The 16,514-nt window shown below is 34.7% G+C and overlaps 2 protein-coding genes across 2 annotated transcripts in view; one reads left to right on the top strand and one right to left on the bottom strand.

Moving 5' to 3' along the window:
• Positions 1–6,962, top strand: part of LOC126977972 (MAU2 chromatid cohesion factor homolog) — a 29,085-nt gene extending 22,123 nt beyond the window's left edge. Inside the window, exon 12 of the mRNA XM_050826695.1 lies at positions 1,709–6,962. Within this exon, the coding sequence (XP_050682652.1) occupies positions 1,709–1,866 (158 nt within the window). The 3' untranslated portion in view covers positions 1,867–6,962. The remainder of the gene's footprint in view (positions 1–1,708) is intronic.
• Positions 6,963–9,665: 2,703 nt separating this feature from the next.
• Positions 9,666–15,315, bottom strand: LOC126978019 (uncharacterized). The gene is made up of 3 exons (XM_050826754.1): positions 15,004–15,315; positions 12,888–13,069; positions 9,666–9,927 (listed from the first exon to the last, which is right to left on the bottom strand). The coding sequence occupies exons 1-3, from the start codon at positions 15,160–15,162 to the stop codon at positions 9,717–9,719; spliced, it is 552 nt and encodes a 183-aa protein (XP_050682711.1). The 5' UTR covers positions 15,163–15,315; the 3' UTR covers positions 9,666–9,716.
• Positions 15,316–16,514: the final 1,199 nt, after the last annotated feature.

The following is a 16,514-nucleotide window of genomic DNA, read 5'->3' as shown; positions in this document are numbered from 1 at the left end:
TTTACATTTACATATCTGTATTGTAGTTCACTAATGCCAAACTTTGACTAAATATGTCTAGGTTTTTATTTTTATGAGATAATTCATTATAATATCTACACATACGCAACTACAAGGGGATTATAATACGAGGTATTATTTTTGTACACACACAGAGTAAAAGTCCTTTGTGATCTGGAATTATGAAAAGTTTTAAAATTAAGCGATTGAACGAGATAGGGCGAGTCAATATTGGAATTTACTATTTTGTAAATAGTCAATAAGTCATGATACTTTCTTCTGTCCTCCAAAGATAAAGTTTTGTATTTAGCCAGCCTCTCCCGATAGTTATGAAGAAGCCTTCCTGTGCCTTCTCTGTATGATAATATTTTCAAACACTTTTTTTGAACACTTTCAAGCCTATCGATGTGAACAGTGTAAAACGGAGACCATATACAACAACAATATTCTAGAGTACTTTTGATAATTGTATTAAATAAATATAATAAACAAAAATTGTTGTGAAATTCCTTTGAAACTCGACAAATGAATCCGAGAAGCTTATTACTTTTGTCTATAATATTATCATAGTGAGGTCGAAATGTCAATTCATCGTCAAAAAGTACACCTAGATCCTTTACGATTGATTTACGATTAAGTGTTTGACCTGACAGTGTGTAATTAAAAAATATTCTGTGCTTTTTTCTTGAAAAAGACACAACACTACACACAACTTCAACACATTTGGAAATATTTAATGACATTTTATTTATGTTACACCAATTTGCTAATTCAGTCAAATCCTTTTGTAAAATCGTGCAATCATTGGTATTAATAAAATATAATAAATTTTTAAATCATCAGCATAGAGTAAGCATGGACATTTAATCTTCTTGATTAGATCATTGATAAAAATGACAAAAAATAAAGAACCTAGGTGTGATCCCTGAGGAACTCCAGAAGTGAATTTAATAGGACTCGATAGAAAGCCCTTGGCCGCAACTAATTGACTACGATTTGCCAAATATGAAGAGATCCATCTGAGTAAATTACCGTGAATTCCGTAGGCTTCTAGCTTGTGTAACAAGATTCCATGGTCAACCTTGTCGAAGGCCTTAGAAAAATCTGTGTATATAGAATCAACTTGTCCTCCATTTGAAAAGGCGTTACATCAGTAGTTTTTATAGACCAGTAAGTTGCTAGTGGTAGAGTTATGATGCCTTTACATCATCTGTTCGTTCTGTCTCGTCCTATAAAAAGCAATGTGTATCTGGAGACTATCTGATCGGCTCTGCTGACTTAACTCCAGGGTTTCCCAATAGTCGTATGCAATGTGCAACCGTCCGTCGCTAGATATACTCAGGGCAGCCATATAATTGAGTAGACTTTGTTTATTACCAATAAAATACAAGTCATTGTGATTATTGGTAGCCTAACGAAACTCTCGAAGAAAAAAACGTTTGTATGAAACGTGCAGTGATTGATAGAGTGACAGAAGGCTGCTATAATCTTGTAGAAAACAGAGATTGTCGAAATCCACTACGATTTGAGTAACTGTTAGCTTTCAAACTTAGCCGGATTATACTTTGTCGCCATATTGTAATTACTAATTCAAACTTACATGAAATTACTGCATGTTTCATACTAAACTAAATTTCAATTATTTACTCAGGCAGGCCCGCCTCTTATCAAGTAGTATTTACATCCTCTTCATTATTGTTCCGGTCAGATCTGTACCGGCTGGCGGGCGACACGGAGCGCGAGACGGACGCGTACCAGATGCACTGCAACTTCTCGCAGGCGCTGCTCAAGGACCACTTCCAGGCGAGCCAGCTGCCCGAGCACGTGCTCGTCACCTGGACCAGCGGCGCACCGCCGGCCACCTGAACATACACATAGACATACAGACAACAACACAAGGCAAATATATTACTGACTAGAACTCGTTGGTGACATAGACAATACGGTTTAGTTGCATTCTCAAAATACAATATCATAAAAGCGAAATACTTTATGCAAAATTTAGATTTCAAGTCTTTAATAACTAGCAGCTAGCAACCATTTTTACTTTGAGAATTTTAAACTTACTTCCCACCTGAAGGGCGTTACCATCACTTGACATCTGTTATTGCAAACCAGGACATTTGGTTTTTCAATTACCACTACGTTCACGCCTCTTGCCTATTTGCTTCATACACCAGATATAAGGAATAAAATCTAAATTCGACATGATACAGTAAGCTTAGTGAAAGAAATATAATATAGAACTACCTTCAAAAAATCTTTATAAAAACATTGTACATGTCAGGCCACCAGAGTTATATTTTGTGTTAAGCAAATTGTAGCTAACTACATAATATCGTTCATGCTTGATCTTGTACACTTGTAGTGCAAATGTCTGGTGTCCGCCTAAATTATATAAAAGCTTACTTCACAATAGAATACAATATTAGACAATATTACGGCATATCGATATTTTATTATATTTGGGATAATAATGATAATTAATATTTTTATAATAAACTAGCTGACCCGACAGACGTTGTTCTGTACATAATAAACAAAATACCGATTTTTTTTTATGAATTTTTCAATTATATTTGATAACATCAAGAATTATTTCGTAAAATATGCTCCCTGTTGCTAAAATGAAATGATTTCACAGCAGAACTGTCAAACCGTGCGTCAATAAATTCTCTCATAGAAAATATATCCATACAAAACAAATATTAAAAATAGCATAAAACCTAATATTTCTAAATAAAATTCACTGGCCGTGCAGTTTTTTCATATTTTATAGACGTTTATTTTGTGATTTCATTTATTCGTTTTTTGTATAGAAGATCCATTTCGCAAAACAATCACTTTATAATATAAATCGCACGTATTGCGTACATATAAATTTATTTGACGAATAAATTTGTGATGGAATTTTCAAATTTGTTGAGCGTGTAAGCCTCGTTGTGAACAGACGAGATTGTTCAACCACGGTTTCATTTTTTCATATAATATAATAATTTAAAATTGCGGATCTTCTAGGCCACACAAACAGCGATTGAAAAAGTTATGAAAAAAATAATGTAATTTAAATAGGTTTTTTGCAGACACAACCATATGCGACAATATTTGTAATGTTATTTATTTTATATGAGGTTTATTTATTAAAGAAATCGAATTCAAATTTCTACTATTACCTGTTTTAAACTTGCCACCTCAATTATAGTTAAGACGGTATAGAAAAAAGTAACATTTACTGATTCTATAGGCTTGATAATTTGGTTGTGGTTTTTATATTGTCTCAAGAATGAGTGGGATGTTTAAAATAAGATCGTTTTAATTTTTTTATTAAACAGATAATATTTAAACCCACTAGCGATATTTAATTTCATTTTAAATACTTTGCAACTGTTTAGCTCATGGGTGAAGTTTGATATTTTCTTCGCTCTTATTAACAAAATAAAACTGCGCCAAAACGCCATGAAATACGAAAATTGCTAACAAATAACCACACATAATATCTGCAAGATAGCACAATAGTTTAATTGTACAATGATCTAATAATAATTAGCCTAAATATTGTTTTAACTCTACGTAACGAGTTTATTACTTTCTGTTTATAATTAGTACAGGAATGCTTCTACCGAATAATATACAGTAGAATAATGAAGGATTAATATTAAGAACGGTACTTATTATTATTTTATTTCTTGGAATTGGGGTGTATCGAACACTGGAGAGCAACATTAAATAGAGAATGACGAGAAAATGTTAATAACTCGCAACTACATAACAGTAAAACTAAATATGTAAATCTATGAAAACAATAAGCAATAAATGCCTTAAAACATATCTAACATGCATAAAACAGATGAAAATCGTCTAGAAATTTCTTTTAGGTTTACAACAAAATATGTATCGCTAAATCTCAAGGTGGCCCGCGAAGAGCGAAGTGATGGTTGTGTTCGTATTGCATTAGGAATTACGATACGTCCTATGTCGTTTTCGGTTGTGTTAGTACCCATATGACGTCACTGGGAGGACAGATTATGAATGAAGAACATCTGCTCCTACTGACACTATATTCTGATAAAAAAATATGAGGCTTGAGATTTTTACAATACTAAGTTTATGATTTCTCACAGTTAAAAAGGACATTTAATAAATAAATGAAATCGCTTGTACTATTTGTAGGCCACCTATGGTTTTCAAGGTTTTCATATTAACGAGGAATTGAAGTATTTGTTTGGTCTTAGGTCTAAGGTTTAGGAGTCAAATAATGTAGCTACTACAATATTCCATTTAATTAACCCAAGCCTCATTACTTAAAAAAATAATTTATAGGTCATATTATGTATTTATTTTAATTCAGAAGCATGAAGTTTAAAAAAACAGATTTGGTCCACGACACAAACTAGTTTGGACTGAAATAAAATTGTCTGTTGATACAGTTGTCCTCAAATTAGTTTGGTCTGAAACTGGGTTAAACTTAAGACAAACCAGTATGGACTGAAATTAAACTTGGGCTAGGACAAACTAGTTTGGCCCAATATAGAAATTGGCTATTGACTCAATTGTCCTGACAAAATTTAGTTTAGTCTGAAACCGGATTTAACTTAAGACAAACCAGTAAAGACTAAACTCAAGATTGTCCTAGGTCAAACTATGGAATTTGGCTATAGACTCAATAGCCCTAATAATTTAGTTTGGTCTAAAATCGGATTTGACTTAAGACAAACCAGTGTAGACTGAAATCAAGATTGGTCTAAGACGAAGTAGTCATTTGGCTATTGACTCAATAGTTTTAACGGTTTAGTTTGATCTAAAACCGGATTTGACTTAAGACAAACCAGTTTAGACTGAAATCAAGATTGGCCTAGGACGAACTAGTTATTTGGCTTTTTACTCAATAGTCCTAACAATTTAGTTTAGTATGCAGCCGGGTTTGATCCAAAACAAACCAGTTTGGACTTCATATATTTAAAAATGAAATGGTTCTTAAAATTTTAGCCTTCCTTGTAATGACGAGTGAATTATAATTATTTGTAGGATATAGGAATGACAACACTCTAAATTATTGTTATATTGTCTGAATTAGTTTTATTTTTTACCTTAGATTAATAATTATTATAAATAAATTTGTTACCTTCAGTAAGACGAGACATGCTGACTTGTATTGTAAATCGGCTCGAAGGACCGTATATGATAACTTTGGGTCACATTGTATAAAATATAGATTATCGCAATAATTTCATGTTTAATTAATGACTAGTGGACTGACTTAGAATTGTAAATATGATTTAAAAGAACAAAGACGTCTCATATTTATTGTAGAAATTTATTTGTTAAGTTGTTGATGATTTTTTTTAAATCAATATCTGTCTCGAGAATATACTTACAATATACTTGCCTATACACAAACAGCGTGCGAGAGAAAAGAACATGACTAACCAAAATACAGCAAGATAGAATAGGAAAGGGCATCTATTGTTGCTATAACCGATTTTTATTGACAAGTCGTAAACATTCAGCCACGCTTGGCACATTAAGCTTCTTAGTATTTTGAATATCAAACCCTTAGATTATTAATTATACGTCTAGATGGAGCCTCTTGTTGCTACAACCAATGAAAACATGCCAGGTTTATTATTTTAGTATGCGTGACAAGCTACGTCTTACACTCGCGATTTGTATGTCACTTTGTGTTAGTGTGCGTGCTTATTTCCAAATAGAAGTTAACTGTCAACCTCAATTTTTTTTTCGACGCATACATTGAACAATCAAAATTGGTCACGCGTTTTGAGCTGTCAGGTTGTCTAAACGCAAGTATATTCTAAGTGTATGTAGGTTTATCTCTCGCAGCGCCATCATTAATTGATGCGAAAATTAATTCTGTTGGTAACCGCCAGTTGCGCTGACCTATCACACATACATTTGTATAGGCCAGTTAACTTACACTTAAGGAATTTTATAATGCCGGATATTTATAAAAAAATATTGACGTCAGGTCACTAAATGTGAATGCAATTAGTAGACCATTTAGGTCAAATAAAAATTGGCTGTCTGTAAAGTTGGTTTAAGGTTGATCATTTTACGTAATGACGTCATAAGAAAACATCTTTTTATACGATCGTTTTTAGTCAAAATGCGTTCGTTCAGCCGGCGTTCATCGGTTTAAAAAACGTTATCACGTCAAAAACAATTTACCGATTTTAATCGGTTTTTTATGTCATGTATACAGTGCGACTTCTTCGCGCCCGCTTATACAAGTGATGAGAATATATGGCACGTGCTAGCGGTACTTAACTGACCTATATGAACGAAGACATAGACTCTCGCTGCGCTCCAACTAGATACCGCACTACCTAAGGACAATAGCTTTTTTTATTACGGCAACTATTATATGCTTGTGTGCGTGGCATATTGACATTCAATGGCATCTTTCAAAGCTTGTAAGATACGCTTCGTGTTATTTTACACTGGAATTAATAAAATACTTACTGATGATTTATGTTATCCTAGTTTCTTTCTTATTTCTTGATGTATTATTTTGACAATCTTTTACCACGCATCACAGCTTTTTAGTTTCAATTATGTTTCAACGTGTGGCACGTCAAGGTCACACATTGTTCGAGACTGGCTCGAGTATTAGTTGCTGCACTTTGTGACAACGCCTGCGGTATCTAGTTGGAGCGCAGCGGAGACCAATCCTTAGTCTTAGGATAGACGTTTTAAATAAGCTAACTCGTGATAAGAAATAATGAACTTGTGTACTTTTGATACTTGTCCATGGCGGGAACAGATCACCAGTTCATCACTACAGTTTGTACAAACACAACATTGTTTAATTTGTAAACATTACTTACTTAGTACGACTATTAGATAAGAAGCTTACCATTAAGGGTGGAGATTCTGTTGTTTATATGTAAATAAAAGTTGAACTATTGTAAATAATAAAGTATAATAATATGTTTTTTGCTATAAAAGTTTATTTTATTTTTGTCCCATTAAATAATAGCATTACTACTTACATCGGAGTAGTTATATTTGGAAGTACAGTTTTTTTTATGACAATAAGGAACGAGACGTGCATGACGTTCAGCCGATGGTAATTGATACGCCCTGTCCAATACAATGCAGTGCCCCTCGTTAAACAAGATGGCCGGCGCGCAAATTTATGATTTCATCAATATGGATATCGTATCCGAGGTTCTCGAGGGTGCAGAGAGCGAATATGGGATCATTTTTGAAATCCAAGATGGCCGCCGCTCAAATTTATGATTTCAACAATATGGATATCGTATCCGAGGTTCTCGAGGGTGCAGAGAGCGAATATGGGATCATTTTTGAAGTCCAAGATGGCCGCCGCTCAAATTTATGATTTCAACAATATGGATATCGTATCTGAGGGTGCAGAGAGCGAATATGGGATCATTTTTGAAATCCAAGATGGCCGCCGCTCAAATTTATGATTTCAATTTTCAACAATATAGATATTGAATCCGAGGTTCTCGAGGGTGCAGAGAACGAAATTGGGATCATTTTTTAAACCCAGTGTATATGTGCCAATACAGTGTCACAAAAATGTGAAACGTTTGTATTCAAGAAGAGGGTGATAGAGTGAGAAAGGGCGAACGTAGCATGAAGCACATGGTACCGCTAGTAAGTAGAACAACTTCCCTGCTGAAGTTATATCGTACAGGTCCAGCACGGTCGCGAACACGTAGAACATCTTCCCCATTACTTTGTATCGTGCAGATTTAGCGCGTGGCCGCGAGTAAGTAGAACATGTTGTAATAATTTCTAATATTGACAAAAAACATTTGGTTTAGCGAACAGATTAGGATAATTGATATAAAGGAGATTTAAAAATTAGTTTTCCAAAGAAGTTTCACTTCTGACATGTGTTTACACTTTGTACGCACGCCATTTTTTTATGTGTTTTGGTAATATACTTGTAGGCGCCCCCATCCGTTCCCCTGTCACTCCCTCGCACTCGTCTTACTTGTCTCGTAGTACGGTTTGCAGTTACATTTCGTGATATTCATTGCTTTATCTTTTGAGGTTTATACGTTATTGTTAATTGTTCTGTGTTGATATAAAAGTTGTGACAGTAAAATAAATACCCTTTTTACTTTGTACTTAACCCAGACTCATTGTTTTTTCATTATAATAATAATGTCCTAGTGATGCTTGTTTTGCGCACCGTAACAAAGCGATGGTGTGACGTCATCGACATCAAGTCTGTAACCGGGTAAGTACACTACGAGTTTAGATAGATGGTAGATGTTTAAATGTTTGATGATTATTGCTTTACTTATGTATTATTATAGGTGGATAGATAAGATGGATTTCTTAAATGTTTAACACACACTATCGACATTATAAAGGCATATTTCTTGGAATGCGCAGCCCGGGAGAAGAACATCTTCGCTACTAGCGTGATTCACGCAGGTTTAACCCAAGACAAGTGTAGGGATGTTGATATCGCATCTACGAACAAATCTTCGGTCGATATTTTTTGTTCGTAGCTTCGCTAAGATCACATCTATAGATAAATAAACTTCTGAAAACAACGACATATGAATTATATATAATTGCAGTTTTTGACGTCCAATAAGTGATTTCATATCATATTTAGAATAAAAATATTTGAGTTTGAATTAGTTAAAATTTACAGACAGCAAATGATTTTATTATTAAATTATTATGATTTAATAGTTCGCAATCGCTAATCGCGAATGTTCTGCCGCTACCGTACCTCCTCTTCCCGTCTGTGTCGCCAATATATCGCGAAGATGTTCTACTTTAAGATAATTTAATTTGGTAAAGTACATTGTAAACACTCGTATATATTTAGTAACAAACTGTTATATCTTTAAATGAGCAATTCTTGTATATATATATATATATAATTGGAATCTCGGAATCGGCTCCAACGATTTTCATAAAATTTAGTATATTTATCATATTATTTAGCATATTTCGGGGGCGATAAATCGATCTAGCTAGGAATCATTTTTAGAAAATGTCATTTTATTCGTGTTTTATCGATAATCAACTTAAACATAAACTTGGAAGAAAAATAACAAAAAGGAGGCGTTTGAGTAGTCTCAACTGAAAAATATGACTCTTCCTGACATCTAATGGCGAATAATAATACTATTTTTTGTGAGCAACCAATTGCTTTAACGACACAACAGCAGATGGCGTTGTTAAGTAAATAGTAAATATTTAAATATTACTTATTTAAAGACCCCGGTACGAATCCAGAAGTCCTATTAGTTTTTTTTTGTACAAGTTTTGTACATTCTTAAAAATCCGAGCAAGGCTCGGTCGTCCGGATATTATTATATTAGTTTTAGACAGCTCAATATTTAATGTACAGGTACACCTACAAAAAGAAAAATAGCGCCCGCAGCGGTTATTAACAGAACTAATATGTAGTATTTTCTTTGATTAACGCGATTGGTACACATTTAAATAAAACACTTAAAGGATTAAACCGCGTGTAATTGTAACTGTTTTTACATAATATTTTTGCGTAAAAGTTACATTTGTATTTTAGTTAACCCGACGTTTCAAGACCTTTCCGTAACTTTTACGCAAAAATCTAATGTAAAAACAGTTACAATTACACGCATTTTAATCCTTTAAAAGTGTTTTATTTGAACAGAACTAATTTCAGCTGTTTGTGAATGCAAAATTTATTGATTATGAAACTATAGTTTTTGTTATAACTAATTGAAATTGCACGAATATTCACTGCACACGGTGAACTGTGCGCCGGCTGGCTGCGAGTAATGTCCGGGGTCGGGCGCTAAGTTGTTCTTGCGGTAGAACGTGTCCCGCAAGATGGCGCAGCGACCGTGGTTCACGTCGCGCGCCGACATCTTACTCTGCTTCTGTCGCCAGCCGTAGTCCCAACTTGTTTGCAGGCGGAAATGAAACCTAGACATAATTATTATATCTAAATTGTGCCAAGACAATAATTAACTGGTAGTCAATGCTGAAAATACTTCCCCACGATTAAATAATAAATCCATTCAATTCTCTACCTAACCAAGTAACCTGTAAACTAACTCTTCAGCTAAAAGGCGGTCCAGATAGTGGTGAATGAACCTTTATTACTACAACGACAGTAAAGGCAGGGGAGGGGGTGGACTATCCTGTCCTCCTATAGAACCTTGTAGTGGGCAACCTCCTAAAGAGACCGAATGAGGAACCTAGGAACTGATAATTTGAACGGAATAGTTACTGAGAATAATGAATGTTTAGTGAATGTAACAAAATTAATGAGGTCCGACTTGAAAAATTTTTGGAAATACGTCTAGATTCTGCTAAATAATTAATTGTAACAGGTCGACCAGGCACCACAAGTAGCACTCGTTCTCGATTTGACTGACTCTCGACTAGCAATCGTCCTCCGGTTGCACGCAGAAAAAAACCTTAAAAAACTTCAACGCACTACCAACGCACCACTACACTACTGATGGGAGTGGGACGAATGTAATTGAGAGTGGTGAGATTAACAATCCTGGAATTCCTCAGCAAGAATAAGAAGCCTGTACGAATACACATGACAGTAATCACAACCATCAACGGTCACGCATCCTTACACAAACAACGAATTTAAAGCTCTAAAGCGTCCAATATACGTTAATTTTTATTTACACAGTTTAGGTTTCATTTTTGTGAAACATTTAAAATACTTTTTTTTAACATGACTTATATATTCGATGCAGCACCTTACAAACTAATTTGTCATGCTTACAGCTATTGTAAATTAAAGGGTCTTTCATTAAGGGCTTCCTATCTTCAAATTTAAATAAAACAAAATTTGTGTTAGATATCATCAACAATTTTTATTCGTTTGAAAGGTCTATCGATGCCATTATGTGTGGAATATAACATCGTTCAAATGTCCGCCCCGGCTTCTCTGGGTGGCGCGCATCCGAAATGTCCAATTTTCCATGACGCTGGTGCATAAATCAGGCTGAATTTGACCGATGGCATGGGTTATGTTGGCTTTGAGGGCCGCTGTGGTTTGTGGCTTATTCGCATAGACTTGCGACTTAAGAAAACCCTACAAGAAATAGTCTAAAATCTTACATCATCTCCACGTGAGATGACCATGCCATCGAACCGCTCATGCAGAATGTCCAATGTGGCATGAGCTGTGTGGCACGTAGCGCCGTCCTGTTGAAACCACATGTCGTTGGTGTCCATATCATCCAATTCAGGCCAAAAGAAGTTGGTAATCATCGACCTATAGCGCTCTCCGTTTACGGTGATGGCCTGGCCAACGTCGTTTTCAAAGAAATATGGACCGATGATGCCGCCAGCCCAAAATCCACACCAAACAGTGTCTTTTTCGGGATGCATTGGACGCTCTTGGCTCTCATGTGGATTTGTATCTGCCCAAATTCGACAATTTTGTTTGTTCACGTACCCATTCATCCAGAAATGGGCCTCATCGCTGAAGATGATTTTTCGATGAAAATTAGGGTCAGTTACCAACTGCTCCAGAGCCCATTCAGCGAACACAAGTCTTTATCTATGGTCGTTTACCTTCAGCTCCTGGGTCAGTTGAATTTTGTACGGGTGCAGGCCCAAGTCACGACGCAAAATTCGCCAAGTTGTGGTGTGTGCTGTGAAAGGCCGAGTTCTTGTGAGCGACGCGAAATCGACTGCCTCGGATTCTCCTGCATGCTCTCACGGACAGCGGCGATGTTTTCGGTAGATCTTGCGTTTCGTCGACGTACGGGTGTTGGTTGATCGTTTACTGAACCAGTGGACTCAAATTTATCCACCACACTGCGAATAGTCCTCTCGGTAGGACGATTATGGCGCCCGTAAAATGGGCGAAGCGCGCGGAACGTTGCCCGAACAGAACACCCATTTTGATAAAACAATTTTATCATTTGCACGTGTTGTTGAACGCTATATCCATCCATGGTGATTTGGCAAAACAGACTGAATAAATGACAGCCAATTTGACAGATGTAGCTTCAACAAGGTGGCCGCTATCAACTGTAAAAGTTCGGAAGTCCCTTTTGAAAGACCCTATACTTATTGATAAAGAGTGGCCGGCCAATGAGATCATAGTAGATAGGTATGTTCACGAGCTCTGTACCTTTTTCGAACATAATAATAGATTAGATAATAAAATATTTATAATGACGATTCAAAAACGCTTAATTATTTGCCTTAAAGCCTATTTGAATTAGAAGCTTAACATTTTTTAGAGGACGCAATTTTATTTTTGGAACATGTGTGGGGAAACTATTCCCACACATGTTCATATGTTATGTTCATGAATGTAAAGCTTCTATTGACCACTAGGTCAATAGAAGCTTTACTCCAAGTTTGTGGGGTCGGATTCCTTGTTCCCCGGCCGCCATCTTGGAAAAAGGGGTACAAACACCTTTTTCGCGATATCTCGGAAACTATGCGTCCTACAAAAATTTGTAAAGACATAAGCAAACAAGTGAGATTTTTTTTAAATTAACTTTTTTGCTCAATAACTTTTTTTATACATTTTACAAAAAAAATCTTGTAGATGGTCTTTTAAGTATTTTTTTTTTAAATTTCATTCATTAAAACGCTGGTACAGCGCTCCAAAGACCCAACCCACACATGTTCCAAAAATAAAATTGCGCCGTCTAAAAAATGCAATATTAGGTCCTAAAATTATAAAATTTTTTACGTTTTTTAATGCCACGTAAAAAAAACGCGCCTAGAGACTCTACCTCCATAGGTGGCGGGGAAAAGAGTTAGGAATGAATAAGTAAAGTTGTACGGAATGAATAAAAATTTTAAGAATGTATTTAATTTAATGCAATATTGGGTCCCAAAATTGTAACATTCAATGGACAAATAAAGTTTATTTGATTTTGATATTGACTTACCTATCTTCTGGTGGCTTTTTATACCTCCTCTTGAGGTATACTTCTCCTGCTCCTTTCTCAGTGCTCCCATACAATAGGTCCAAAACCTCGGGTTCAACTGGTTTCATAAGGCTAATGTCATCACTTTGTTCAACTTCATGAGGAAGAACTTGTGTTGGTGCCTTCACTTTCTCGTCATATAACTGTGCAATTTATTTAAGTTTAAAGTAGAAATGGCGACCGCGGCAGAAGTGTACGGTGTAATGAAGAATATCTTCAAATGTCAATTTTTACCTTAAAGGTAAGTATATCCTCAAAAAAAATCGCTCTAACAGGAAACCAACCCAATTTTCAACAGAAATTCAACAATTCAATACAATTCAGTACAAATTAGGAAGTACATATATAATATATATATATTTATTTATATGTCATTGTAAGAAAGCTGATGTTACGTGAATTGTTACCATATCTTATAATAAATAAAGATATTAAAGCTCTTCAAGAAGCCACCCCATTTGCTTTTTTGTCTTAAAACGATCAACGATGATAGTTTCATATCAACGAATAATCGACTTCTTGGTGTGCACACGCACCTTAGCACGAATACACTACCGGGTATCGGATATACTTCATCCTGATGATCTTGTTAACACATTCGGTGCTAACCTCAGAAAGGGAACTCATTACAGGGCGGCAATTGTTGTTTCAATAAAACAATGGACCGTTTCTGCGAAAGATTATAGTTTTGTAAAAATATTTTAATCTCTTTGGCGGTATCACTAAAGTGTCGACAGCGATAAGCCGAAAACAATCTACTGTTCTAAAAATGGGAATTGCAGCTTTACACGTACAATATAACATTGCCTATTTTTAAATCAGTTGTTAGAACTAAATAATAAATTATAAGGCTACTGGTAATTTTTCTAAAGGCAGTGCAGTCAGTCTGCTCACGTCCATGTAACATGTGCCTTTCTACTTCTTCCCATAATAAGTTACTCTATGCTTTCTACCTAACAAATGCACTGTGCAACAATATATTTTCTACAACATCTAATAGAATAGGTATAATAATGTATGGAAACACGCCCAATCATTATAAAAGAAAAAGCTATATACATAATCCTGTTATTTAAAATCTGCATGATGAAAACAATAATACAATATCGTATTGCAACAAATAGATATATTATTAACATATACACATACACATTATTATAAACCAAGAAAATCGCTTCGTAATTAGTACTTTGTATTGTAAAATATCGTTGATTTACTTATTTTATGTGTAAAAATGTAGCAATCTTTTTTTGATGTATTAATATGAGGGTTGAAGGTGTGAAGGAAGGTATTTAGATAAAGGAATAGCAAAAGAAAAATGGACGATAGAGTGAATCCAAGCGGAAGAAGAAAGGAATAATATAAATAAAGAAACAATAATTATTTTCTTTCCTTTTTTTAAATTCAAAAAATATTCCATTGATTGCTATCAAACATACATACAAAGATATTAGTGGGGACCGATTATTTAAATTACTGTAATGTTATTGGTCCTTGGCAAGTTTTCGAGGTTAAAATTAATCCGAGTTATAAAAGCGTGTTAATAAAAAGGAATAAGTATATTTTTAATACAACGTATCCTAAATATTGTTTTTTTTTTTTGTTTTTTAGGCGACAGTGATCGTACTGTAAACATTTAGTACTTAGTATGATCTATATTTCGATGGGTAGGTAGGTCTACACACATACGGCCGTTTTCAATACAAATATTTTTATTTTGTCTCAAAAGACAAACGTATTATACAAAAAAGCCATGTACATGCTACTACATACTCATAATACCTACTACACAACATTATACATCACAACCACATCAATAACTTAATAATAATAACAATAATCCTTAGTTTACCTTACTAGAGGTAGACAAATCTATCCTTTAACGCTTACCGTCATTTCAATAACCTATCGACATAAAGCATTGGACTACAACTATATTGGAAATAACTATGGATAGATAAGATCTTGTCATTAAACTGACAGCAATGTATCCGTAACTAGAGATACGTTATTGAAAACGGCCGTTATTGAATATGGTTCCACGTTATAAATATATATACTCTACATCAATACATACATCCAACAATTGCTGTGCAATGCCGATGGTGGCATCTATATCCCGAACCCTGTTCTCTTTAGCCGCAAGAAGCGCCGGCATCAGATGTTCTCGGTACCATAATATGTCTCGCCTTTTGGACCTCTTCCATGAGTCCGCGCAATAAGCATCCGTTGGCATGTTTAGTATTTATTTACTTAGAAATTTCGTGAACGAAACATACAAAAATTAATTACTTATAATTTAGTAAAGTAAAACCAATCCAATAAAAAACTAAAAAAAATTTCACAACAAATTTAACATTCGAGGAACCGAGAGCTGTCAAAGGTACTTTTTCTTTTTTTATGATTTATGATGATTTATTTTGTGTGTCATGTTTACTAACATGTATAAAATAAGATATAATATAGGCAAAGAGGATGTAAGTAATAGTTATTTATGCAACTATTGTGTAATAAAGGGTATTAAAGCTCGAATGTGATAATAGTATCACAAGACAAGACTTTATCTACACCCATAATATGAATCCTTTATAAAAGATTTTGAAACAGTTAGCTTACTGCTAACATTATTATATTACATTACCAAAGGAGTGTTATTATGAAAACGGATGATATAATGATGTAGGTAGGTACTGAATTTCATTACAAAACTCGTTTGGATGATGTAGGTACCTAATGGTTATCAGTACATTGGCATTAATTTTAATGTTGGCAATAAGCTAACTGTTTTAGAATCTTTAATAGAGGATTTAAAGCATGGGTGTAGATAAATACTAGGTACTATAAATATTTTTTGAAGTTTCTATTTCAAGGATTACCTTGAAATATAAACCTTTTGTAACTAATTATAGTTACCTAATCCATACCATAGAGATAAATAGATAGAGTAAGGAATATATTACGTATATATCCTCTTGGGTCCAAATTAAATCTATAGAATTGTATTGAATTCTAACTTGCAAAATTCAATATGCCCATGTAGGTACTTACTTAGGTCTGCCAATTCGTCGATTACCTGTCTTCGTTGCTCCTGAGTTTTTGAGCCTTCTAGAAAATACTCGTCCGATTGTCACGAAGTCAGTTTATGATTTCATGTTTTCTGTTAGCATTTTATTAATTCGACGAGAGTAGTGTTGCGTATTATGTATGGCACTGAGTGAGAATTTCACTCAATAACTTTGTATACACGTGAGCATTCATCTCATTATTTTTTTATGGAAGAGAAGGGCAAAGGAGGGTTCGGGTCACCTCCCATTCTCCTGCAACACCAGGAGAATCAGAAAAGCGTTGCCGGCCTTTTATAAAAGAGTTGGTACCCATGCAAGTAAGGTCATTCAAAAGTTTAGTTGTACTTGGAAAAAAGTTCTTCAAAAAGCACTGTCTGGGAACGCAAAATATCCGGATGTTACAGAGTGTAAATAATCCTGCGAGTCGTGCGATTCAGCGGCAGTAATTATATCAAACAGCTTTTTGGAACACTCTCCATGATAAATGCGGTAAAACCATTTTTTGTTAAAACTACTTATTGAG

Source organism: Leptidea sinapis, chromosome 46, assembly GCF_905404315.1.
Source record: "Leptidea sinapis chromosome 46, ilLepSina1.1, whole genome shotgun sequence".
Lineage (NCBI taxonomy): Eukaryota > Metazoa > Arthropoda > Insecta > Lepidoptera > Pieridae > Leptidea > Leptidea sinapis.
Note: the sequence above shows the minus strand (reverse complement) of the source record. Positions and strands in the feature narration are given on the sequence as shown.

Excerpts from the sequence above, each read along its gene's own strand:
- LOC126978019 (XM_050826754.1), bottom strand. The coding sequence starts at position 15,162 with ATGCCAACGGATGCTTATTGCGCGGACTCATGGAAGAGGTCCAAAAGG. Across the intron at positions 13,070-15,003 it reads TTGCACAGCAATTGTTGGAT|TTATATGACGAGAAAGTGAA; the intron begins GTATGTATTGAT and ends TAAATTGCACAG. Across the intron at positions 9,928-12,887 it reads AAAAAGCCACCAGAAGATAG|GTTTCATTTCCGCCTGCAAA; the intron begins GTAAGTCAATAT and ends AATTATGTCTAG.